The sequence below is a fragment of the Pezoporus occidentalis genome, unplaced genomic scaffold (genome assembly GCF_034315485.1).
Source record: "Pezoporus occidentalis ecotype Australia unplaced genomic scaffold, CSIRO_AGI_Poc_V1 ctg38, whole genome shotgun sequence".
Lineage (NCBI taxonomy): Eukaryota > Metazoa > Chordata > Aves > Psittaciformes > Psittacidae > Pezoporus > Pezoporus occidentalis.
In genome coordinates this window covers 761,611-789,209 of record NW_026915702.1, presented here as the reverse complement: position 1 = coordinate 789,209, position 27,599 = coordinate 761,611, and the positions used below count along the sequence as shown (strand labels likewise).

Sequence of the window (27,599 nt, the reverse complement as noted above, 5' to 3'; positions counted from 1 at the left end):
TGATGCTGGTTTAGACTGGAAGAGGCTTTTGGGGGTAGTAGAATGCTGGGAAATGCAGGATAAGCTGCTTCATTTTGGAGGGAAGAGGGGAAAGTCAGACCTTAGCTGTGCTAATTTAACAGGTGAAATTTGCCTTGGGCTTATTTTCCTGGCCTGAGATAAGGACACTGAGCTCTACAATCAGCTTTGCCACATGGACGGTAGGATCTTGGGATCTTGCATGATCATTGCCTCCTATGCATCTGTGTTTCCTCCTCCCATTGCTCAGACCTGTTTTGGGACAACCTGAGTTTATAATAGTGCACTTCATGAGACTTCAGCCAACCTATAAAAGCTGCAACATATTTAATAAATAGATATCTTAATGACAGACAACACAGTTGTTCAGCACCTAGTTCATACGGGCAAAACAGTCTGCGCCATGGGCTTGTCTTACAGGTGCAAGAGACAGCTTCCACACCATAGAAGCATGGGATCATGATAGAATGATTTGGGTTGGAAGAGACCTTAAAGCTCATTCAGTTCCACCCCTCCTGCCGTGGGCAGGGACACCTTCCACTAGAGCAGGTTGCTCCAATCACCGTCCAACCTCTCCTTGAACACTGCCAGGGATGGGGCAGCCGCAGCTTCTCTGGGCATCCTGTGCCAGCACCTCACGACAGGAGCTGGTAGAAGTGAAAGTGCCTGTGCAGGGTTGAGATCACACATTGGGAGGCAAAGTCAGATTAACAATGTTTTTCGCTGCACAAAACACGTACAGCAGGACCTGGTGTGGAAACAAGGGTAGGTGTGTTGTGTGGAACTGCTGCCCTTGGACTGCTCAGGCTTTATTGCACAAGCAAGCAATACCCCTTTTCACAAGTTCTTTGGAACCCCTTGAACATGGATTTTTGCCAGAAAGCCAAAGGAGTGCAGTGAAAATCCAACAACCCTTTCTGTTGTCCTTTCCCAGGCAGTAGTAGGACCGATAAAGATCTTCCGAAGAGCTAAGGGTTTCATTAAAAAAAGAGAATCAAAGATCTTCTTTCTTTCCCTGTTTTTATAGAGCTATCCCTGATTTGTTTGGGTCTTCCTTCCCTTTCACGAGCCTCAGCATCTGTAGATGGAGATGTCATAACCCATCAGCAAACGGCTCAGCGAGATCGCATTAAGCATGTGCTGTTTGACAGCAGAAACCGAAATCAGGCACTAGCACTGGATGTTAGCCAAGTCAGAAGTCTTTAATTGCCTTCAGCAACAAAGGTGTGTGAAGTCAGGAGTACCTGAGAAGACTTGAACAGGTTCCCTCTCTCAAAGCACAGTATTTACCAGCAAAACATCTAACCTGGGGGATGGATAAACACAGGAGTGAGGAATTAGAAGGCACGAAGCTGCGATGCACAGTACCACCTAGTGACAGAGCCCAGCTATATAAGAAGGGCAGCTTTGTGTTTGCAAAGTTCAAGATCTGTTTCCAGTTCCAATCTTTAATTCCATTTCCCAGATGTGCTACATGTGCTTTTGTATCCTGTAGGTAAAGGGACTGCATCGTTCAAGCAACCCTGATATTTTTTTCCCCTCCTTTTTATGATTTCCTGTTCCCAAAGCAGATTTGGGATGCAATAGGCAAGCTTCTTGCGTTCAGCAAGAGGATGCTGTTTTGATTGTTATGTGAGCGTGCAGGTTGGGCTGGGCGTCACCCATTGAATCACCCACAAGGAATTCCTCAGCGCATTGTGCAACCAGGGAATGGGAAAATGCAAGGTCCAGTGAGTAACACAGCCTTCCAGGGCATCTGAAACGAAAAGAAATGCCACGGAGTTGTTCCATTCCTAGTAATGGTGAGACAGAGCAGTGTGACATGCTCGGCTCAGGAGAAGGCTTGTAACCTTTTCCATTAATTTCCTTTCAAAGAATTGCTTATTGAAGGCTAAGCTGCTTAGAGGCTGAGTGTGTCTTTGTCCTTTTATTATTACTACTGCTGCTCCTCTCGCTTGCTCTTTTAAGAGAAAGCAGTTACTGTTCATTGATGGCGTTTCTCTCTCTGTGGCTATCTGAAACGAGCACAGCATCAGGATGGGATATTTGTCACCTTTTGGCAACGGTGGGATTACACAGAGCAAAGTGAATTAGAAGAAATCCAGATCTGTGGAATTTCCCCATACTTCAGCCCACAGATTTACCCATGATCCAAGCAGCTGGGCTTAAAAGGACTGGATTTCTTCTCCTCATTAAGGTCCCTTTACACATATTCTTGAGTGAGAGCAAAAGGCTCCATTCAGTCTCTGTGTGTGTGGGTGAGTGAGCAGGGGCTCACTCAGTGTCTGGGTACCATCTTGCACCTTGTGGGAGGAAGCAAGAGAGTACTGCACCTCCCTGCAAAGCCCCATGCACATTTAATGCTTCTGCACACAGTCTTAAATGTCTGCATGAATTACAGTTGGGCTGGGGTTTGGACTAACCGCTATGCTCTGTGATTTGCATGAACAGATAGAAGGGGTACCTGTGTAAGCTTAGGGTTATGATTAGAGTTAGGGTTAAGGGCAAGGTTAGGGTTAGGGTTAAGTTTAAGTTTAAGGTTTGAGTTAGGGTTAAGGTTAAGTTTAGTACTAGGGTTAACATTAAGGTTAGGGTTAGGGTTAAGGTTGTGGTTAGGATAGCCTTTTCTTCCTGTTATTCAGAAAAAATCTCTATAGGGAAAGGATGTTCAGGCCTTCTAGACCTTAGCTAGAAGCTGCACTAGTACATAGGCAGTGCCTTGCTAGTACACCAGGCAAGCTGATATGGTTCTCTGAGTGTTCAAATCAATATCCTTTCCTTTCTTCAGTGGGAGTCTTCTTCTAAAGACTGATTGGTAGCTCAAATCCCAACCCTGTGCATTGTAAATAACATCATTTCCAGCAAGATTTCTTCTTGAAAGGCTTATTCTTCTTGAGCTTTCTCTTTCCCACAATCCATGGTGCTACATGCTTCTCCTGAGCACAGAAAAATCTCTTGCAGCTGGGTAAACACGCCTGAGTGAATAGGGTCCTTCACAATGGAGTCACCAGGAAATTCAAGCACCTCAAAGGCCAACAATTCAGATGGAACATAGTCATGTCGTTACAAGACAAGTTCCTCCCAAGCACCAGGAAAATGCAGTCTGCCTCACAGAGTTGCACCTCAAACAATATGTCTTCCATTCCATAGGTCTCCAGGATCAGCCCTTTCCCTCTTGTCTTCTTTCAGACATCCATGGTGGTGAGAAGGAAGATGAGTTTCTGCAGGGAGATTTAGGATCTTCCCTGTTACCTGGGATGCTTCAGCTTATAACAGTGTTAACCAGGCCCATTCTCACTGCAGGCTTGAAGTCAGTCTGGCAAAAGGACAGGGGGATGATTAATGGAGAAACATTAACAGGATAAATCCTGTCCATTATGCAGGGAAAAATGTGAATTATGACAGTGAGCTTATTAATGATTTACACTGGGCTGATGGAGAGCTTCCACAGGCATAGGGTTATATGAGCTCTTAGGCACCAGGGTGAGGGGCAGAGGTGGAGGATTGTCCACCCCCTTACACTTTCCCTGGAATGTTACGATCTGTGTTGGAAATACAGTATCATTTCCTTCAGTCTGAACGTTTGTCTGGTGGCTTTGCCCATTGTGGTATCTTGTGGCTCTTGGATTTGTTGGCTTGGAATTCATGCAAGCTCCCTTGTTCCTGGATCTACTAATCTTACATGTCTTCCTGAAATGCAATAGTTAGCATGCAAAGCAACCCATATTAATCTCTATCCATTGCTGCAAGGCAAACTTTCCCTCACTGTAAATTGCAAATTTACCAGGACCTGACCTTGAACACAAAAGCCAATATAATATATGCTGATATGGGAAAACTGGCTGTGAGTCTCAAGTGAGCGTATACCAAACCAAATCCTGAAGTCAAGAACTGGGCAGCTTTATATTAACAGAGGAGCTGGCTTACTGTGTTCTTGGCATACGTGAAAATTAATCATATCCTGCAACAATGTTCACAGGATGCATTTGATTTATTACTAATCCTGTACACTCTTGCAGCTGCTGATCTGCTGCCAGAGGGTATCATAATGATGCAGCTGGCACCCCTGTTGTGACGGCCATCAACACAGCCAACGGCACACACACTGGATCAGTCATCCTCAGCGATACTATTGCATTTGCTACCTGAGCTGAAACATGAAGCCCTGTAGCTGTGGTTTTAAGTTTGTCTTCAATATAAAGAATAAGAATATATTATCATTATATATTCTTATGCAAGGATAAGAATGTATAATGTGCACAGACTGGGTGAGAGGTATAAAATACTTCAAACATTCAAATCTGCAGAACAAAACTGATTTTGGCTCAGACTATGGGAAGTTCTATCCCCTCCATGCCAGGTAGTCAGCAGTGTGTGGGGAAGCTGTGCATCGCCTAAGGGGGAGACAGTTTGTGATCAAGAATGGAAAGACACAGCTATTGCAGTGCTGCCTTGCTAAAACACAGCTGACCCTCCTGAGATTAGGAAAGATGTCAGAAATGGGATTCTCATTCTCTGAGGGTTTCTTGCCTCGTTTCTATGCTGGGCCCTGCCTCGAATAAGTCATTTCAGATTTTAAAATACACCACCAAATGTTTGGGACAATTGAAACACGCTGTCTTTACCGTGACAGCGTTTATAGTACATGCTCCTCTTTAGTGGTTGGTTTTTTTTTAATGTAAATTAATATTTTTATTATTTTTTTTTTTTAGGAAAAGTCAAAATAGATTATTCAGAATTTTCCCACTTTTTCACCACAAGTGTGACTTTTAGCATAACATGACTTTGCAGGGCATTTTGGCATGAGTGCTTTCTCTGCCAAAAACTACTTTCAGCAACATTTTTCCAGTGTACCAAAACAGCCCCCTTGCCCAGGGTCTGACAATGCAGATAGCATTAAATGTGTCCGCTGACCACAGCTGTGTCCATCCTCACAGCAGCTCACTCACTAGAGGTACCTATGGAGAAAGGAGAGTAGATTTATGCCATTCAACTTGTTCCCTACGGAAGAATATGCTTTGTGCAAACCAGGAGGGTTTCATTTTCAGAGCAAGAGTGATGTATTTCCAAAGGTGAAATGTGAGGTGAAGACAGATGCTCAGGAGGGTCCCACTGAGCTCAAGGCTGAGTCAAAAGACTTTACCCCTCTCAGATGTAAAGTCACATCATAAGTTTGGCCTTACTTTAATTTTCCCAAAATCAGGGATTTAGTGGTAGGGCTGGTTTAAATGCACATAACCCATAACCTTGGACATCAAGATAGAAGCCCTTACCTGTGTTTTTAATTCTGAGATAGCATTTTTGCTTGACCTCCCCATCTCCTTCCACCCTGATCAATAACCTAGAGGAAAAGTGGTGCAAAGCAGAAGATTTCTGCAGCATCTGGGGACCCTTCCCAAGGGCAGAGCCCTCCTCTGGCACAGGCAAGACATCTGCCACCCATTGTGGGTGACCCTGGGACAGAAAGCCTGGTCCGACATCTCCCAGCCAGGTCTGTAATTATCCCACAAGGAAAGGCAACTGTCTACACAAACTGTGAAACATGAGGGCTGTCAGCATCAGAGGGGATTCGCACTGGCGATGACAGGCATGACCTGGTTTTCTTCCTCTGTTTGTTTATATGGTGACAGGCTGTCATTCCATGAATAATCTGGAGTTTTCCTCTCAGGGGTTTCTCCCTTGTTCCTTTGGTACTAAGGATAACCAAGGCAGGGATGGGGACAGACACTCTGCTCTCTGAATTAGTGACTTTAAACTGTGGGGAACCAAGTGAAGAGGGAGCAGCATGTAATCCCCAAACTGCTGGGAGAAGACTAGGGATCTCTCACCCACTTCAGGGGAGAGCAATGAAGGTGGCAGGACTAGAGGAATACTATCCCACTCTCCTGCTCTGTTGTCTCTGCAAATAAGTTCCAGCAGAGCGGGCCCTGTATCCCATCCATCTCAGAGCAAGCTCCACATGGTGCTCAACAGGAAGGGCTTCTCTGCTTCTCCCACATCACTGCCTGCTTCTTGTTACTCATCTCCGTTTAACAATGTAGAGGGCAGGGAAGGAGCAGTCCCACAACCTCAAACCCCCCAGACACAATCTTTTGCAGCTGGGCAATTCTAGTCATCTTGGACTCATAAGGTCTGATTAAACTGATGGCACACAATGCACAGCACCTTCAGGATTGCCTTCAAAATTGCTTCTCCACAGCCATCCATTAGCCCTGGTTCTTGCTGAAATACATCCATTATTAGAGCAACAACCATACATTAATTTTGCACATAAGCATATGCATATGTACAGGAAGGAGTCCATAAAACAAGCAAACTGCCAGCCTTGTTACAGCAAACTTTGGCTTTATTCTGTTCAAGGACATTCAAGGAGGGGAAAGTGGGTTCTGAGTTAAGACATTTCTTGTTGTGCCAAGGATGGAGATACCCTCGGAGTCAGAGGCTCTGGCTATGCCTATGCCTGTGCCTGTGTCTCTTGCAGCTTCATTGACCACTGTAGCACAGGCACAAACGTGCCCTTTCACAAGCACCTTCCACGCTTGTACAGTATCCAAAATACAAGGTCAGCTCCTCCAGCCTCCTAGCCAATGCTGGATGCAAAGCCGTCAAGCACTTTTTTTGGAGTGATTTGAGGCAGAGCTGCCCTAGGGGTACCATCCCTTCAGGTATCAATGCTTCTCATGGCCATGAGCTCATGGTTGAGGGAAGAGCATGAGCATCATGGCTGCTCAAAAAGGCAAAGCCCAAGGTTATGTTTCTGCCTCTGGACAGGCTGGCATCCTTAAAAACATCTTAAAGATGCTGTAGCCATAATTCTGGTCCTTAAGCTGCTACCAGTAGAGCCAGAGCATTTGGTTGAAGAAGGAAGCAGAAGGGCACAAGCCACCCACTCCCATCTCTTTGCCAGAGCTGTTGGTGAGACCCAAGGTGAGAAACAGTCCCATCTGCATGAACACCCAGCTGCAGAGGGCTCGGTTTGTTATATTTAGGCTCAGTTGGCGCCAGATGAAGGTTTTGGGTAGTCCAGCTCCCCAGTGCTGCTTTGCAATTAAGTCTAAATGCCACTTTTCACTCAGAGGCAACCAGAGGCCACTGCACATTGCACTGAGGGTTAGCCACGACCTTCAGAAAACTATGGCAAAATACACTGTGTTCACTGCCCTTAGTCAAAACTCTAAATAACACCCCTGACAAAGTTGGTGAATATTCCACTGAGGGCACAGGAGGCCACAAAGGGCATGTTTTAATAGTCTCCAATTTTCATTTGGCAAAGATCCTGCTCTGCACCAACAGCCATGTGGGCTTTCAAAGTCAGCATTGCACCTCAAATGCATTTCTCACCCTAGCTCCTTGTTTCTAGGGATTTCATTACCAACAGAGGACCCTGGTTTATTATTAAGTAGCAAATCAATCTGGCTCTGCCGAGCACAATCCAATTACTGCTTGTAGTTACTGTAGGCTGAAGAAGTCATAAATAAATGAGCATGCTGGACATTCCATTCATTAACATTTCAGTCCCACTGTCAGCCCCAGCCCCTTGTTTTGCGCTGTTTTAATTGCTCAGGTTTAGGGGGATTTGGGGATGGTGTGGCAGGCAGTGTGGTCAGGGAGCAGGTCATGGTGCTCCTTGGGCCCAGACAGCTGCAGGATAATCAGGGATAAATGCAGACTCCTTTTGTCTTTTGTTTCCCAGTGTAGGGCAGGGGCCTCTTCCTGCTCCTCTCACATTCACCCAGCAGGAGCAGAGCAGTCGGTCTGTAGGTGCAGGAAAGCCAAGGGAAGGTGCTTCACAGACCCCAGCCAGCTCCTGAGGGTACAGAGCTGAGCCTAGTGCTCGCTTTCCTTCCCTTACCACTATTCCCAAAGCACCCCAGCTGTTTTTGGTTTTGGGTTTCAAACCTTATTTTGAGAGGGTTTTAATTGTTCAGTGGAAATCAACCATCTTGCAATGTACAGGCACCTAGTTACTCACTGCCTCGTTAACACAATGATGTATAAACAGCCACACGAGTAAAATGATGCTCAGATGCGATATAAACACAACCACTGCTAAACAGACTTTTTTTTTAGAGTATTCTTTACATCTGGATCTCTTTGGGGTTTTCTTTTTCTCCATTTTCTTTTTCTTCCTTTCCTCCACAATGGTTTTCTACTTCTGCTCATTAGGATCATTTTCAAGCATCCACCCTCAGTTATGACAATTTGGGAGCAAGTGCTGCAAGGAGGGAAGGTGTCCTCATACAGGCAGCTGCCACATGGAGCTCGTGGCCATGTTGGTGGCCATCCACAGCCAAAGTAGGATGCACAATGGGCTCTGTCCACACTGAGCTAACAGCAAGGAGGATGCTGGTGTTTGACTGGTGCACTTATTAACTCTAGGGTCAATTGAATCATTTTTTCTAAGCCATTACTATAACTGTTACTACTAGTACTACTATTATTATTATTCACTGTTTCTGCCAGGGAGTGTATAAAAATGACATTTACAATGCTGCGCCATCATTTATGTGGTAATGTCCCTGGTCACTTGGTATTGCAGAAATCACTTGTCTTCACTAGTTTGGGAAATGAAAAAGAAAGATGATTTTGCACCAAAGCAGGTGGTGGCAGCTTCTCAATTCTGTTTGTTACAATCAGCAAGGCATCTTCAGCCAGTTTAAGGATTTTGTTTCAAAGGAATATTTCCTATGGGATGCCTTGTTTATTTGCTTGGGCTTGCTTGTTTTTGTGCAGGGGGAAGGCTGCAGGAAAAAGATTTCCTAGTGAAAGGGGATGACTTCCAGATTTCCCTCCAGATATTTCACACAACTCTATGCAAACTGTTTGGAAAACTGCTATTGAAATCAGCTCCTCTCAAGGGTTGGTGCTTTCCTTCCCTGACTGGAGCAGAATGGCCTGTTGTGAGGTCTCCACTCTCCAGTTCTGGGTGCTGTCTGATTTATAGCTGAAATAACTGTCTGAAACCTTGAGATATGCCATCCATCTTCTCCAAAGGAGCTTTGTAGCCTTCTCCTCATTCCCATGGATATGCTACGAAGGAAAGCCAGCAGGCTAGGGACCAGGTACATCCTGATTCCCAGAGCTTCTCCTGTGGGGTTGAAGAGCAAAGTGATGGCTTCTGCACATGCCCCAGTTGCTCTGAAGAATCAAAAGCTGGAGCACACTTTACACATACCCAACATACCACCTTTGAAAGATAAAAATCTAGTGGCATGACATATTTTTAGCTGGTCTCAAGCCAAGAGGCCTGAATGTAGAGGTCATAAGATTTCTTACTTGACTGGGGAAGTGGAAGGGTGCAGGTTTCTGTAGGGTGTATTGGCACAACGCTCAGACTCTATGGAAGGTCTGCACCAGCTCAAAACCTGAGTGCTCTTCCTAGAGGGTTCACTTATTTTGGCCACATGCAGGCAGAAGCATCAAGCCCAGTACTGGCGGCTGCAAGAATGGTGATGCTATAAGTGCTCTGGGAATAAGCATGCAGGGAGACAACCTACATGATCACCAGCGTAAAAACCCACCATTCACCACCAATTATCACACTCAAGATCTCAAGAGAGGCTGCAATTATTCCCTGCTCCAAGTCTAGAGCAAATCAGCATTTTCCCAGTAATTGCAGTGTAGTAACTATTGTAGATGTTGACTTTTTAATAGCAAACAGTGCTCAAGCATTAGATTTACAGTCGTGTTAGTTAGCTTTAGTGACTTGGGAATCAATTACCTTGCTGTACAACATGACCAAAGATTATAGGGTAGCCCATGTAATAATTTATACTGCCATCTAGGAGTGAAGCTGTAACTTCAACTTTTCATAGAAAGACACTCTGCACAGCAATAATTCCAGTAATAATAGTAATAACCATAAAAAGGGGAAAAGATGAAAACAGTGATTACAAAATAGGGGAAGACCTGTGCACAAATAGAGCACTGGAGGGCACTGGGAGCTTCGCCATTCTCAATTATTTTCCAGGATGATAATAGCAGTGGCATTTTGTTAATGAATGTATTTTACCAGCTTTCTTGGGTCAGCAAGTGAGGCTGCATGGCTCTACTCCAGCAGGAGGGTTGTCTCAGCCCAGTCCTTCAGACGCACAACCAGTATCATGTCATAAGCAACACAAAACCTGCTCCTGGCCCCCGTTAATCACTTGCCCTCCTGGTTGATCACTGCTGATTCCAGGGATCAGTTTTACAGGCAGCAGTTTCCCAGTTTCTGCCCATCTCTGCCTCCCAGCACTTGTTCCCACACTTGACTCCTTTCTCTGATTTGGGACAGGAAAACCTTGTGCCTATTTCTCCAGGCTCCTCTGCACAAAGAAAATATCTTTCCTTTAACTCCTTTGAAATAAGACCACCCAGGTCAGCTTTGCAGTCTGTGTTTCCAAGCAAATTATAAAGAAAGAACATTAATTAAATGTTTTTCCTCCTTCAAAGGAGCTGCCACTGTGACCCTTTAACTAATAGGCTTTGTCTATTTTCCTCTCATTTAGTTCCCATTTATTTTAGTCTTTAAAGGTGGCAGCTGAGATTTTTGAACCTTCCAAGCACTGTGGCCCCTCATAAAACAATGATGAGTGAAACTATATGAAAACTGGGTGTTGTCATTATAAAATGGACTAGGAAAGGGTCTGCCATATGCAAGTGTACATCACCAGACAGTAAAAAGTTTATACTAATCTATCAGGCTACCTTATAGAATCACAGAATCATAGAATGGTTTGGGTTGGAAAGGACCTTAAGACCACCTGATTCCAACCCCCTGTCATGGGCAGGGACACCTCACACTAGACCATGTCACCCAAGGACCTGTCCAACCTGGCTCTGAACACTGACAGGGATGGAGCATTTGCCACTTCTTTGGGAAGATTCTTCCAGTGCCTCACCACCCTCACAGTAAAGAACTTCTTCCTTACAGAATCTTTATACCTCCTTGACTGTAACCAGAAGTTTATGTTGGTGTCCTCAACATAAAAAGGACATAGAACTGTTGGAACAAGTCCAGAGGAGGGCTACAAGGATGATCAGAGTACTGGAGCACCACCCATATGAAGATAGGCTGAGAAAGTTGGGGCTGTTCAGCCTGGAGAAGGCTGCATGGAGACCTCATAGCAGCCTTCCAGTATCTGAAGGGGGCCTATAGGGATGCTGGGGAGGGACTCTTCATTAGGGACTGTAGTGATAGGACAAGGGGTAACGGGTTCAAACTTAAGCAGGGGAAGTTCAGGTTAGGTATAAGGAAGAAAATCTTTACTATAAGGGTGGTGAGGCACTGGAATGGGTTGCCCAGGGAAGCTGTGAATGCTCCATCCCTGGCAGTGTTCAAGGCCAGGCTGGACAGAGCCTTGGGCGACATGGTTTAGTGTGAGGTGTCCCTGCCCATGGCAGGGGGTTTGGAACTTGATGATCTTAAGGTCCTTTCCAACCCTAACTGTTCTATGATTCTATGATTCTAAAGCATGCTCTGTTTTTAAAATTGCTAAGGCTCAAAGATATTAACACTGCCTTAAAATATTTGAATTAACAAAATTCATAGAGTTGGGCTCTCTTCTCCTTCATCTTCTGGAATCAACCCAGAGGAGCAGGGTTTCAGACAAACGTCATCTATCATGAGATTTGTCATCTCACATCGTAAGGTCACTGTCACTGCAGGAAGGCAGCTGTCTCTGGAATGAGGAGGAGGGGAAGAAATGTCTGCCCCTGAGGCAGGGGACAGGAAAATTAGCACTGCTTTAAGCAAGGAGCCTGAGCTGCAGTGGGGAAATAGCATCACTGCCCTTCCAAGATGGTCCAGACCCACTGGGGACATGCTACACGTGCCCATCAGATAGAACATCCCAGCCACGGTCCGCAGAGGCAGCACAGCCCTGGCACTATTCATGGTGGAGGCTCCCAAGCAACTTGCAGACAAGGCACAGGGAGCTTTTTATCATTAGTTTCCCTTGTTACAGCTTGAATGTGCAAAGGATAAAGTACGGATACAGTTGACTCCTCACAGGGGATTGTCCCTATTTTGGAGGTGCAGTTTAGTTGCATCCTGCAGCTAAGCAGTGATATTGCAAACATTAGGGACCGTGGGGCATTTGGGATTTATTTCCCCTCCTTCTGCCATGCAACATCCCATGAAAACTGCTGTGGAAATTCTTGGTTTGCCTGAAAACATGTGTTTGACCAAGCATGATTGCATTTAATCCTCTTCAATTGCTTTAATAACCAGCCTTCCAATACACTTAATCTGAAAATATTTTCAATGTATTGAAAATCGTATAAACAAAGTTTGCAGTCACCATCACAGTGCTCCTGCAAAGCCAAACCACAATCATTTGTTAGTTTACTGTATAACTCAACAGCCATGATCCTATCTGACCAGTGGCATATGCTATTACAGCTAATCTATCATTTGTCTCCCTTTTTTAAATGAAACAAGCCCAAGGAGTCATTGTAGAAAGTATTACATTAGCAAGAGCTGACTTTGTGTTATGTCTGAAGTCTATATTCACCTTAATGAGTTACATTTCACAGTACTCCTGAGAGAGAGGAAAGTGTGTTATGATCAAACTCAGGTTATAGGTGAGGATAGAGAGATAGTGTGAAGCAAAATGTCATTGGGAAACAGATGGGAGAGAACAAACTTAACCATAAACACATCCTTCCCTGTCCTAAAAGTGGGCACCTAGTTTTCCATAGCCCAAAGACTTCAACAACTCTATAGAGCTGCAGAAACTGGCATGATAATAGCCAAAACGTACTGGGTTTGATGGTAGCTGAACAGCTGATGGGTTTGATCAGTCTTCAGAGACAAAACGTCTCCTGCTTCCCACTTCCAAGAGTCATTAGAAAAGGTGCTATGGTGTAAGTCCCATACCTTGTCTACAAATCCCAGCTCTGAGATAGTGTCAGACAGGTTAGAGCTACTCTCAAAGTGGGGATTGGATGTTTAATGTTGACTTTTTATGAATCAGCCCACTGCTTGGAGGCAGGCACCTCCATCCTTCCCTGCAAAACTGGGGCAGAGATGAACATTTGAGCAAGGAGAGCATTTCTGAAGGCACAGCTAACAGGTGAAACCTTCACCCTTTTCATGCAGGGGCTCTGTGGTTTGAGACCTCCCTCAGAATGTATGAATTTGAGCTTCTCGCCTCTTTCTTGTGGTGGAAGTATCAACACCACTTATCCTATAGCCTCACATGTGCCTGCAAGGTCCATTAGAGCCATTAGGTGAAAGACACGATGACTCCTTGAAGCAGGCATCGATACCCAAGACTCTCCCATCCCAAACAGCAGCAACCAAGGACTGCTAAGTCCCATCAATGGGCCACTTCCAGTCCCTCCTCCCCTCCTGAGGACTGATCTCTAGCAGCTCTGGGTCTGCGTGGCCCCATGCAAGCACAGTTGGACTTCACAGAGCCGTTGCTTGGAATATACCATGCAGAGCAAGGGGTGCTCAGAAACCAGGCCAGCACTACGTGTAGAGGAGAAATCAGCAACTTTTATAGAGCGAATTAACCAAGCATTTCAATCTCCTTAGCTGAGGGTTAACAGTCTTGTGATGACTGCCCTGAGCAGGGTATCAGAAGAGCTTGGGTTTATTCCTGATGTACTTCAGTAATGAAAAGGAAACTGTGTTCAGACCAGCAATAGAAGCCCAGAGATGTCTGATATGCAGCAATTAGACCCGAGTTAAACAATAAATCAAGTAACATTGAGCCTTTAGCTCTAGCAGAACACCATTATGATCAGTGCTATGTTTATTTAGAAGACAATGAGCCTACTCTGAATGTTTTCACATTAAATGTAATTTAGGTATTTGCTGTTAAAGCAGCTGACTGGGCCTAAATGGAAACATTATTTGTCAGATAAATATTTTGTGGCAAATAAGATCTGTTCTTTGCACTTCTATGGCATGGGGGTTTAACCTGCTCTGAGATTTATTTTGTGTTTGCTTCCTCTCTTTGCACGGGTTGCCTCATAAAGATGAAAAAAGCCCAAGTGAAACAAAGTGTAAAATAGAAATCACTGATTAAACTGTCAGAAATGGAGCAGCCTTTGTTAATCACTGATTCATCAGCTGGGGGAAAAAGAGGGGTCTCAAGTTAGCACAAAGGCTTTAGTGTCACAAGGCTTGCGGTTTATTCCCAGGTGTCTCTCTCCAATTTGATACGGGATCATTCCCAGGTAAATTGATCTCTCCATGACTCTCTTTTCCCATCTGTTCAACTTGGGTAATGATCTTGCCTCACAGAGATAGTGAAAACTTTCAATAAGAAAAGGTTACCTGAAAAAACACACCTGCATCTGAAATTAGGTTACCCCCTACTCACACCTACAAGAGCTTTGGCTAGAACAGCTATTTCCTACTACAGCCAGGAGCTTTCCCTAATGTGGCTTTATGGGCAAGCAACAGAGTAGAGAAAATCATTTAAAGAAATACAGAACTATGGCCAAAAAGTGACATAAAATGGAAATCAAGCTTACACCAACCTCTCTTTTGTTGTTTTGTTTTTAAATGCTGAAATTGTCATTTCTCTGTTACTTTTATATTCATAAATCCTTTTTTTAATGTTGCAGTGATTGAAACATTGTGTAACCAGCTTTGGATTTTTGTTAGATTTATTTGGCAAAAGCTGCTAATAATGATTTCAGTGGCATTTTGGAATGTTCTCAGGATTTTCTGCAGAACGTGGCACCCTTTGGAATAGAAAGCTTTCCAACCGGTGTAAGATTTGGAGTCCTCAGTAGAAGGCAGTGTAAAACTACAGGAATAATCTTCAAATCTGACATCACACAAAATGCAAAGGCTACTTCAGTACAAAAAGCCAAACAAACAGCAATCACTTTGTTTTATTCTTCTGTACAAGAGAAATTATTTCATTATGTAGCTCCACGCAAGATCTTACTTAGGAGGCACATTTCTGGGCTTGGATCACTCAGGTGACTCATTTGATGTCCTTCACAATTACTTGTGCTGTCTTTTGTCATCCAAGAAAGCTTTTGAGTGCACCAGTCAACTGCAGCATCTGAGGATGGTGTGGGGAGAACTATCTTGCCTCTCTCTAGCCTTGTTCTCAGGTTCTTGCCATTTAGTCATTTGCCATTTACTCAGCATCTCCCTTGCGCGGATGAGGTTGGTTCATTTCTTTTTGGAGGAATGAGATTTTCTCTTATTAGCTGCATTTTGTTTCTGTCTGCACTGTGGTCATGTCAGTGGTCTGCAAGCATCAACCCAGGTCCCATCCAGCCAAACAGTGCTCTTTGCCAGCAGCAGGAGTGTTTTCTGCTTTCCTATCTACCTCCACTCTTCCACCAGCTCTCTCTCCTATCCTTTGGCGAAAAACCTCCCCATCTGCCACCACCTCCCAGCCCTCTTTATGGATGGAAGGGGCTTCTGCCACATCTGCTCCTTCCACAATTGTTCTGCTTTCAGGCCTTTTCAGGTGAAAATGGCAATATTGTGTGAATAGGAAGAAGTTCCTGAGGTAGAGCTTTGCTCAGCTTTGAAGGGCAATGGGGTCCCATGTATCCCTTCTGCCTCATGTGAGTGTAGAAGTGATTGGTGAGGACCTGACCTCCAGCAGATAGAGAACCTCCCCCATCCCTCTTATTCCTCCTGTAAGGATAAGGATGACTCCCAGAACCTTCCATCGGAAAGATTTCCTTCTCTCTTCCCCTCATTCCCAATCCCAGGTGAGTGAAAGGTGAAACGGCTGCAAGAACATCCCCTTTCTCCAGCATCACTCCATAGAACCATGGGTCAACCAGGGAAGGCTAGTGGCAAACCCAGCTCATCTTCAGTCTCTTATGTACACTGTTTGCTTTGGCCTCTTGGATGCTGGGATTATCCAGAGCTAACTGGGACACGAGCGACTTACACATGCCTCCTGTCCCTTTCCACATGAGCTCCAGGCTGGAGCTGGAGGCAGCAGGCAGGATTTGCCAGTCCACAGGCCATAGCACCAACCAGATGGAGTTGGTTTGTCCCCACCGTCCATTCCAGCTGCCTCGCAAAGACCAAGCTTTGTTTGCCTGCAGAATAATCCTGCTAGCCTGCACTTTCTTTGCCTAATGAAAGGAGGATTTATTGCACCAGCTCTTTGGGAACGTCGAGGTCTTCTTACTTCCCTCTTCAGCTCTCTGAGATCCTTTAAGCAGAGTCTGTGTGAAAATTAATCAGACGCCCTGGAGGCTTATTTTGTCCCAAGCTAAAGTCTTGCTTCTCGATGTTCCCCCCTCCTTTTGTGCCCCAATTACTTAAGGGATTGTCCTGGAAATTAATGAAAGCATGGCATGGGAAATAACACCCATGGTTCATCTCAGAAGTGAAATGTTTCTGTGGAAGGCTTAACTAGAAATATCCCGTGGTTCAATCAGCACACTTGGAGATCTTCCCAGTTTGAAGTGCATTGAGTATTGCATGTCTTATCTCCTAAATTGTTTGCAGATCCAGATTCAGGTATATGAGTCAGGTCCTGCTCTTGAGTAATTGAATTTTACTTCTCTGAATGAGATGCCTGTGATTTCCACATGGTTTCCAAAGTTCTCAGCATGAATTTTCGCAAGGTCACAATTCATTCCAACCTGTTACAGGGGGAAATGAGGTGTGGAGGACACATTTGGTAATGGTCCACATAACCTTCCATCTCTCTCTTGCTGGCCTTGGTCCATGGAAGTGGGTGAGGGCAGCCTGGTGGATTAGGTGACCAGCTGGGTCACGTTAGTCTTTTTTCTGTTTCCCAGCATTGAGCATCGGTGCATGGAGGATACACATTGTGCCAGATGAAAAGAGGTGAGGCCATTGCTTCTTCTCCAGCCAATTTACATCAGAGCAGACATGACCGTGCTATACCATGAATTATATACTGCATGGATTAACCCATAGGGTAACCTTATGCTGCGTTCTCTAGGGCTGGCTGATCCTTGTCATGGTTAGAATAAGCCAGCTGCACTGATTTACAGTGGGATTCATGTGCCTGGCAGCTTATATAATCTCTGAAAATGGATTTCAGTTCCCAAGTTGCTTAGGTCCATGCTACTTTAAAAGTTTGGGGGCTTTTTAATCTTACTGCCACTTAAATATTACGAGTTAAGAGTTGTGCAGTCCATGGGAGTGAGGCCCTTGAACACCTCCCACAGGGAGGTAGGCAGTTAGGTACCTCCAGCAAATCCTAAATATTCTTTGAAAGCATTTTCCTCACTTTCCATGGGTTTCAGAGGTACCATACGTGGGGAAATGACATTGACTCCTGTAAAGCACTGCACCGCTTATGGATGCAAATCATTGTGTAAGTGTGAATACTGCTTCATGACATGACATCTCCTCCAACCGTTAGTGCTAATTAATGCAGTTCTGGGGTAGACAATATTCATTAAGCTTTTCTGAAGATACTACAAATGTTCATGGAACAGCTCACACATTCTGATGGCACCCTATCACCATGTTCCCTGTAAAGGATTCTAATACCTTAATCTCTGCTAACGAGTGGAAATGAATTGTCAACAGCAGCTCTTCAGCACAAGGCCATGGTGTTTCTTCCCTGCTTTGTTATAGGTAACCAATATAAAGGAATCAGAGGTGGTGTTATTTTGATGCGGAGGCATCTGGTTGCTGAAGGCTTCCCTCTATGTATGTCAAAGTTAAATATTTGGGCTACTGTTCTCTTTTGGGGACTTGCCATGATAGGAACCAGCTTGGAAGAAATGCAGCTATCGCCTGCTTCTAATCACTGCAATGACAGCAGCTTTGCTGCCTCCAGACTAAATGTTTGTTACCAGGATGTATTGTTCAGGTATTGACAACTCCAGAGACCTTGTGGAATTACTGAAGCTCCTCGAAGGATGCTGCTGTTGAATTATAACTAGGAAATTTAGAGAGGAATATCCATGTGGTGAATGGCTTTTTGTTTCCTGAAAGGATGTTGTTGAGGAAACCTGACTTACAGCGTGTATGTCTGGGAGAGAAAGAAGGGGAGAGCAGACTCCTGGAGGCAAACTCCTGACGGTTGCACTGTGATGCAGCTACCACTCTGCAGGCTTTAATGTTGCTGATAGGGGGCTTCAGCAGATGTTTTGCTGAGCCAGTAATGAACCCTGCGTGCATTGCAATGCTTTATCAAGCTTTGGTGTCCTCCTTGGGCTAATGGTCCCAGTCTTGGTGGTCTCTTGGCTGCCAGCATCTACCTGAAGCTGTCCCAGCTATGAACACACCACGTTGTACACCCAGGAGGGTGCACCTGCCTCCCGGGCTGGTGTGCTCAGTTTATTAGCTGGATTTCCCACGCACTGAAGTACCTTTAATGCCATCGTGCGCTCATGTCTCTGCCTCCCCATGAAATGAGGCTGGCAGCTCTCCCCAGCATCATGGGAGTGCTGCAGGGCTCAGTTAACCATGGCTGCAGAGCTTTGCAAGTGATGCCGTGTTACTGCAGACAGCAGTTGCTCTTCATCCAGGAGGCCCTCTAACAACCTCTGCTGCCCCAGCTCACTGATTTACCTGAAATAGGCAAGGCTGGAAGGAAGGAAGGATCCCAAAAGCATAGTCTTCCTCTTGGAGTCTTTTTCCACTCTTCCACCCTGGATAGGTTTTCTTATTGTTGAGGTCTGCAGACATTTTGGGAGTTTCTGTTCCTCTCTCCTGACAGACCCCAAATTGTCTGCAAATGTCGGTCTGAACCCTCCACAGACCATCTCTTTTACCCCTCTGTGCCTGTAGCTCAAGGGCACCACGCTGCTACCCGGGAACCAGCCCACATGTGGCCAGGGGTTTGATAAGAAGGAAGTGTGTGATGAACAGAAGATCTGGAGCAAATTCCTTGTCCAGGAAAGGAGCTCTTTCTAGTTGAGCTTTCATAATCCCCTCGTGACAGGGACAAAGTTCCACTTTCCATGTTACAAGAAACAGTCCTCATTTCTGAGTTCTGTGTTAGCTCCATCAGGATCTAGTAATAAATTACTCAGGCCAGTAATTTATTTTTATCACAAATGTTGTATCATGAATTGGAGGGTTAAGGAAATGTAGCAGGAACATCTCCCACCACTGCAGGAAATGTTCAGCCTTTGTACCAAATCCTACTGAACTTCCTTTTGGACGGGCATTGTGCATGTAGTCCTGGATGGGTAGGAAATGTATGTCCTTACAAGGGACCTGAGGAGGATGCACCTTGTAGTTTCCCAGGTATCATGATCCAGCTGTTCTTCTGCATGATGGGTCTTAAAGGCTGCAGAGGTGCTGAACCATTTCACATGAGAAATCAAGGATTTCCCCTTCCATTTCTACCCCAGAGAGCCTCCATGACATGACACGTCAGCCAATTGAGCTGTGACTCCAGCTTTTCCCTGTGGCATAAACCAACTGATACCCCAAAGGACACCATTAGGATCACACAGTGATGGGATGCTCTTTGGGCACCTCTGGTAAACAATTCCACCATAGCATGGAGTATGATAAAGGGTGCTTTCCTGCTGTCTCCAGACCAGTCCAAACCCATGACTGCTTTGTGCCAAAGGAGAAGATTGGACTGTTGCAGAAAGCCCATAATTTCAAGCTATATCTATTGAAACCCCACACACCTGCACTGAAAACTGAAAAATGCAATTCTCAACAGAGAGAGCTTTGCTTTCCAGTTTTTGCTCCTATGCATGAAACAAATTACTTTGCAATTAGAGGCTTCCAATCTCTGCTGCTTCTTATTAAACCCACCAGGTGAGCTCTTTTATCACCCATTGAATAGTGCCTCACCACACCCTGGTTCTGCTCTGGATTTGGAGGCAGATCCTGCCAGGAGAGGATGGGCAACACATGCCACACAGCCATGGGTGGGAAATAGCCTTGAGGCTCTGCTAGTTGAAGGATCATCCTACCTCAAGGCCAAAGTCCATTACCTTGGCATATTGTTACAGAGCAGCAAGAACAAGCAGACACCTGCATGGTGAGTGCACCTTTGAAGCAGCTTCATCTCCTGTTTTGGTGAACATCAGCCTGGGAAGGTGATGTTTCATTGCTAGCTCTCAGCAGGGCTTCTGCTGGTCTTCAGGCATACACATTCCTCTTTGCCAGCTCCACTGAAGATGGTAGAACCTGCTTTAGATGTGTTGTGGTATCTGCGGAGGGAAAAGTGCAAACCAGAATTTAGGAGGCAATTTGAAGTTTTACCCCTCTCTGAAATGATGGATTTACACTTCCAGGAGGTTCTGAGGTTTGTGTGTTGGTGGTTTGCCCCTCAGGGGTACTTCAATGGCTGGATCTAGACATGCATTTGACACACCCACAAAACCCCAGTCTTTACCCTAGCAATGTAGCTGTGGTCCCACTGCTTTTCCTGGAGCAGAGATGGGTACATTGCTGCCTCTTGCCAGTGTGTCCTGACCTTTGGACCATCTCCAGAGCAGAGCTGGGCCACCTCAGCTGTTGGTTCTTAACCCTGAGCAGCCAGAGCTCAGAACTGCCTCTATATTTATCCTCTTACTGAAAGCTAGCCCCTTGGGTGGAGCAAGCTCAATGGGTGAGCCTGCCTGTGTCTGCATCCTTAAACACAGGATAGGGAACTGTGCTCTAGTATTTGGCCATTATACCCAAAAGCACTTTGCAGTTCATTGGCTTCTCAAGCTGCAGAAGAGAGGACATCAAGTCTTGTGGCATCTCCATACTGGCATGGTCTTGGCTTTCACTCTGATAGCAGATCAAACTCAGAAAGATGCCCAGGTAAAGTCAGACATCCAGCTCATTCACTACCATCGTGTTGGTCGAGTGACTGCTATCTTCCTACAGGGCAAAGAAGATGTTTTGTATATCCCATGTAAGCCCTAGCTCCATCCTCACCATGAACATTCTCACAGTGGCATGAATGCCAACTGAAAACAGATGAAGGAAGGGCTCACCGGCTCACCTCCCCTCCCAGAGCAGACCTCTTCCTGGCCAGCGTGGGCCAGAGCATGGCACAGGGACACCTCATGACATTACCTGGTGGGAATAACCCCAATTCCAGAAAGAAAATGCTGGTGTGGAGGCAAAGCAGCAGCAAGTCAGAGCTCTGAGTGCAGGTGTTGTGGTGTGGATGCTTTGTGCTGTGCTTGTTTAAACCAAAATCTCAGCACTTTATGGAGGCCCGCATATATTGTTCTTCTTGACTGATTTAATAGTACTACCCTTGCACAAGGGCTACTGTTAGTGCAGTACATAAAGACGCTTTATGGCCAGGCACCATTCTACCAGCCGGGAGCAAGGGTGAATCACCAGGAAAAGGGAAAGCGTCCCCATTCCCAGGGCACAGCCTGGCAGGAGCTGCTCTGTCTGCTCAGCTCCAAGGGTGCCCGGGCCCCTGCTGCCCTCTTCTTCCTCCCTGCCAGGGCTGTGTGAGCACTCAGAGCATCCCCCTTGCTCTCCCTTATCACCGCAAGGTGTGGTTCGATGGGGGCAATGAATCCTCCTTTCAACCTTTCATTCTCCTCTCAGCGGCAAAGGGGAGCCCAGATGTTGGCAGGCCTGAGCAGGGTTCATCTGTTTCACATGACCCAGCGCCAACTGCTACTCGCTGCCCTCCTCCCGCCTTCCTCCTCCCTCCCTCCTCCTTCTCCTCCTCCCTTCCCGGCTCCAGCCTCGCAGCTTCGCGGAGCTCCGCGGAGCCGGGCTCCGGGGGCCGGCAGGCGTGGAAAGGGAGGGAGAAGGGGAAAGAAAGGGGGGTGAGGGCATCCCGGCACGGAGCATGGGCCCGCCCTAGGACCGCCCGGGGAGCGTGCCGGCAGCGGGGCGGAGGGAAGGGCCGCGGAGAGGCGGGCGATGGATGCGGTGCGCTGAGCCGCGGCCTGCCGGCGATCCAGCGGGATGCGCTCGTCCCGGGCTCGGAGCTGAGGAGCCGCCGAAGGAGCGGGAGAAGGTAACGGGGGTCTTTGTCTGCGGAGGGGAGGCGAGGCGGGCCGGGCTCCCCTTCCAGCCGGCCCCGCGGGGGAAGCCCAGCCGCAGTGTGCGGGAGGCTCCACGCCCCCCTCCCTCCATTGATCTCCAGCAGAAATGTGGGCAGCATCTGCTTCCCTTGTCCTTTCCTAAAAGGAAAACCCAACCCCAGGATCCCGAATTTGATGGGCAAAGAATGGGGACGAGCTAGGCGGCTGAGGTTTATTGCACTAGAGGGAAGGAGAGGGTGTGGGGGAAAGAAGCTGGTGCTGTGATTTCTTCTCCAACCCCCCCCCCCCCCCACCTCCCTCCCAGCAATCTGGATGCCTGTCCCCAGTGACTGCTAAGATGGACTGCTCCTTCCCTTTCCAAATGGCTGCAGCAAGTTTAATTCAGAACTGGGGGGCTTCGCAAAGGGTAAAGCCCCTGCCTCGCCTTTCCTTTTCCCTATGCACCTTTTCCTGAATCAGGGGTAGAAAAGTTGCTACAGATTCAGGGCTAGGAAGGGCAAATAAATCTCTCTGTCTGCAAACTGTGCCTGTATGGGTGTATCTCTGCAAGCCTTGCAGACACGCTCCCGTAAGGAGGGTTTCTGGCCGCATTGTTAGCCCGCTAGCTGCTGGGGAGGGCATGAGAAAAGTTGCTTCCAGCTTCTATATACAATTTCCAGGAGAGACAATTGATTCTAATAATAGCCCTGACAGCGGTTTAGCAATGCAACACACATAGATGCGGGAGCGAGCTCGCAAATCTCCTCTCCCAGGCAAGCCAGGTCACAGGGAAAAGCCGAACTCCAGGTTCGTTGGCTTGGTTTGGGATTTTAGGACGTTGTCCTGAACAAAAACCCCGGCACCTCTCGCTCTTTGCTCCGGGAAGGGGGTGTGGTGCTTTGCCTGCGCACCGCACTTCATGGGCACGGCTGAGCTGGGCTTTCCCGGTGCCTTGGGTATCGAGAGCGGCTGAATCATGGCTCTGATGCATATTGGGGTGTCTCGGACCCAGGTCCTCTAGATTGGCCCCCGAGGTCTGATGAGCATCCCCTGTCCATGCACGGAGGTGGCTGTTAACGGCATGGGTGTCTGTGCCTTTTTCCCTGCCTGGAATCGCCTGCCAGGCACCAGAGAGATCTCGATGGAGCTAAAACTGTCCGATTGATCCCCTTTCTCCTTGCGGCTGTGGCAGAGGGCCCCGCAGGAGGGCTGCTGCCTGCAGCGCTGCCTGCGCACTGACTTGAACCCACGATGCTAACGCTGGCCAGGCGATGGGGCACCAGCTTGGTGTGGTGGCTCAGAGCTGCTTGCCTTGACCTTCCCTGCACAGTAGTTACTGGTTTCTTGTCCTCTTCCAGATCTTAGTATTTTTAGGGTGGGTTTAAGTATCAGTGTCATCCAGGGACATACCTTGTGCTGCAGGAGGGAGAGCTGCTCATGGGGCAGTTCCTGCACCCAGCTGTGCTGCTGAGCAAGAGGGGCTGTGACAGAAGCCATGGGGAGCTAAGGATGTATTGCTTCTTATCATGAGAGTGGCTATTTTGAAGGTGCTGGGAGGACCTAACAGGCTGAAGGAGTTGGCATTGGACAACCTTTGCATTGCAAGTGGCCCCATCAAAGTCCGTTCCCACAGTAGGGATAAGTTTGCAGTATTGCATAGCATGTGAATTTATGCACGTGTCAAGTATTTCATTCTTATATGAATTTTGTTTCTAACCCAGGCTAGAAATAGGGGTTCTCTGACATTCTTTGGGCATAGGTACAGCAGTGAGTCATTCACAACCCTTTGGGGCAAGCTACCCATTTCTCCTGGTAGGTGATTTATGATTGTCCCATTGCCATGTGTCCGAACTGGTTATTGCATTAATGATTCCAGTATTTGGTGCTACCTCTGTTCAGAGCATTGGTTCACTTGGGACCATATGGCAATGCAGCATCACTTGGTGCAGAGGGCATCTTCCATAGAGATCATGTCAGACTGTTTAGCCAAGTCAGGAGCATTAGTTAGTGCGTTGAGTGTTGTTAGTAGGGATGTAAGACTAGGAAAAACTTCCCAAGTCATGGAGTCTACTCCCAAGTATTACAGGTAATCACAGTCGTACATATCCCCTTTGTGGCTACTATTGCTTGCTGTGTGAATAACAACAGGTTTGAATGCAGCTTAGCAGAGAGCAAAGTAAAATTGCATGGTATAGGTGAGGGAGAAAAAGCTGTGTTAAAGAGAATTTGAAAGACACTGGGGAGGGACTGGATCCTCAAGCCCCACTCTGCTAGGACTGCAAGGGAGAAGGAAGGGTCATGCATTACAAGAGGGGTAAGAGACACAGAGAAGGTATAAAAGGAGTGTGTTGGTGCAACACCAAGCAAATTTTGGGTCAGGCTCAGTGATGTCCCCTGAATATGCAGTAAGGCTTTGTGTGACCCACTTCTTGTGAACTAAACAGGAGCAGCCTGGATGCTGGGACGGCCATTTCACTCAAGCACTGTAGGATTGAGGCTGCACCCAACATCTCCATCTAGCTTGGAGCCACCCCACAAACGCCCCATCTCTTGGGGACCTGGGGGGAGGCAATGCTGTGGTGTGAGCTGTACAAGTAGGTGACAGCGGTACCCCAGGGTCCCCATGCTTCACTGCAGGATGCGCTGTGCTTGGGTGCACAGCTGGATCCCAAGGTCACCCAGCAATGCTAACCTCCAGTCATCCTCATTGGCTTGCTCCTTTCCAGTGGCTGGAGGTACAAACAGAGCACAGCAGCCCAGCAGGCAGCAAGGTCTGAAAAGGTTAAGCTGTTGCTGAATTGCTTGCAAGCCTCCTTCAGCTCCAAATCCCAATTTGTCCCAGCCTTTCCCAGGCGTATCAGTCCCCTAAGCCAGCAGCAGATTGCCCAACATGGCTTCCAATATTTCTCCTTCTGTAATTTTAACAAATTAATCCCAATCCCTCCTGTGAATCTCAATATGTGCCATTTCCTAAAAAGCCAGGAAGCAGTGTTCTAAGGCTGCACAATGAGTTGGAGCCCTGTCTTCTGCCCTGGAGATGAATCCCATCAAGGACCAAAAATGACTTTGCTTTTCCCTCTGATCTGACACCGAGACGAGACCCCAGGCAGGTATTTGATCAGCTGCAAGCTTCTGGGAGCACTTTCATGTTGATGAATGGCAGACATGTAAGGTTTGATTCTGCCTCCCTCTGCTCCAAGTCACCTTTGTGCTCCATCTTACTTGCAGGTCCATGGAGCTTGAAAGTTTATTCCTTGCCTGTGTTGGGCTGTAGTAGGCTGCCTGCCAGAATAAGTAGAAGAGCCTGATGTACCTCCCCTTCCCAATACATCCCTGCTTCATAGCTGTGTTACACTTCTCTGTGGTCCCATGTGTGGTGCCACATAACCCTGGTGCATCTCCATGGGATGGGGCAGGACTTCAGCCTGTGCTCGGCTTTAAAGTGCAAAGCTGGGACAGGGACCATCTGACTTCCAATGCACAATGTTCTTGCTTAGAACCCCCTCTTGTTCCTTTCTTAACAGATCCACCATCCTTCTGCTCTTCTCCTGAGCTTCTGTGGGACATTTTCTATGTGGTGTTAAACAGTTGCTGTGTCCTACCCTCAAGAAAAGATCACTAGTGGGTAGCAAAGTGCTCTTTTCAACCTGTATTTGCACTGGTGGGATGCACATGATTACTAGTGTAGTAATCTTTGCTAAAAGCCCTGGAGGGCATTAAAAAGGATACAAGTGACTCTTTTTTAACTCAAACTCACTGTAAAAGGGCTCACTGCAAATCTAGACAGCTGCAAACCAAAAAGAGGTCGATATTCCCATTTCGGCTACAGAAATCCTCTGTGTACACGTCCACATGTAACATGCTGACAATGGCTCTGGGGCTTGCCAACCCGCTCTGTGTTTAGATTATGTATTTCATTCTCTTCTTAGAAGTTCCCACATCTTCCAACCAAAATAAACCCACCCTTGTTTGGGTTTCCTGCCCACATGGGACTGAGCGTGGCTGCAGCTGTACCACACAGGCTGCAGGCGCTGCTGGCATCCCATCCATCCGAGCTGAGCTATTTCACACCAGGAAGTGCTTTGCGTAGACAGAGGAGCAGCCACAGGCTGACCCTGCTTCCTTCGCACAGGGTTTATGCAGGACGAGACATGGGTGGAGAGCTGCCACATCAAGGGAACAGCTTGGAAAGGCAGCACAATACTGGAGCTGACATGTGGTACCTGTCCTGGAGAGGGGAACAAGGATGGAGCTCTTTCCACCTTTAAAACCAGTTTTGTCCTTGCTCAGCATTTCCTGGCTATCCCCAGCTAGGGTATTGTGAAGATGCCCATCATCTCAACACGTGACTGCCATGTGTGTGCTTGTGTACCACCAGACACACTCATTTCCCAGTGAAATGAGGCACTCAAGGGGACACGGATGATTTAGGGGAAATATAGTCAGATACAGTGCTTTCTTTGTGCACACATACACATACCCCAGCGTGCAAGCATGCTGGAAAATCAATTTGGAAGGTAACTTGCACTGTGTTCTGCATCTCGGAACTTCTGAAGTGCTCTGGGGATGCCAGTGGCAATTCTGGGGGGAATCTGCAAATCTAAAGGTACTGGGAAGTGTCTTCACTTTCTCAGTCCTCTGTCACAGGCACAGCCAACTGTGTACTTGAAGGCTGCTTCAGAATGGGTATTGAATCCTGGGAGCTTAGGACTCAGGGGTATCGGATCCAGCTGCTGAGTTTGCAGACTTTGCATCAAGCTGATCCCTCTTCACTTCCCATCCTCAACTCTTCTGCATCGATTCTGCACAGTACTAAAGAGCTGGTGTGCTTTCTTCCAGAAAGGGACATCCTTCCCTGGCTTTTAAAAGGCAGAGTCATCTGGTACAGACAGGCTTAAGTCAAGGCATTTATTCCAGGTTCCTCCTGTGCAGAGGTTACAGGATGCCCATATTTATTATGTTCTGAGGTGCCCTGATGCAGACAGGACCCAGTTTTGCAGCAATACTAAAACATCTTCAGTACAGGTGATGCAACATCCTGGCATTACTCAGAAGATGAATGGGAGTATAAAAACACAGGCTGTGTGTCTTGGAAGCAGTTTTCCCTCCTTCAGCCTAGAGTGCAGCTACTTTTAGCTCTAGATCTCACCAGATGCACAAGTGCTCTGCATCAGGAGCTATCCGAACAAGAGCAGGTGGGTGGGACCCCTTTGTGCTTCTCAGCTGTTTAGGTGTGCAGGCAGAGCATGTCCCTGTCCTCCAGCCCCAGCTCTGCCCTGCTCAGCACAGATATGAAGACAGGCTGAGAAAACTGAGGCTGTTCAGCCTGGAGAAGAGAAGGCTGCGTGGAGACCTCATAGCAGCCTTCCAGTATCTGAAGGGGGCCTATAGGGATGCTGGGGAGGGACTCTTCATCAGGGACTGTAGTGATAGGACAAGGGGTAATGGATTAAAACTTAAATGGGAAGTTTAGATTGGATATAAGGAAGAAGTTCTTTACTGTAAGGGTGCTGAGGCACTGCAATGGGTTGCCCAGAGAAGTGGTAAACACTCCATCTGTGGCAGTGTTCAGGGCCAGGTTTTACAGGGCTTGGAGCAACCTGGTCTAGTGTGAGGTGTCTCTGCCCATGGCAGGGGGTTGGAACTGAATGATCCTAAGGTCCTTTCCAACTCAAACAATTTTGCGATTCTATGAGGATGAAGCAGGAACA

General features: G+C 46.9%; 1 protein-coding gene across 6 annotated transcripts in view; it reads left to right on the top strand.

Annotated features, from left to right (window-relative positions):
* Positions 1–27,599, top strand: part of FRMD4A (FERM domain containing 4A) — a 380,907-nt gene that overhangs the window by 207,659 nt on the left and 145,649 nt on the right. The window contains exon 1 of one of the 6 annotated variants that reach the window (XM_062631902.1): positions 21,680–21,881. The exons of the other annotated variants lie outside the window; for them this stretch is intronic. Within the exon in view, the coding sequence (XP_062487886.1) occupies positions 21,789–21,881 (93 nt within the window). The 5' untranslated portion in view covers positions 21,680–21,788. Of the gene's footprint in view, positions 1–21,679; positions 21,882–27,599 lie in introns of those variants that run through there. 6 annotated transcript variants of the gene reach the window in all.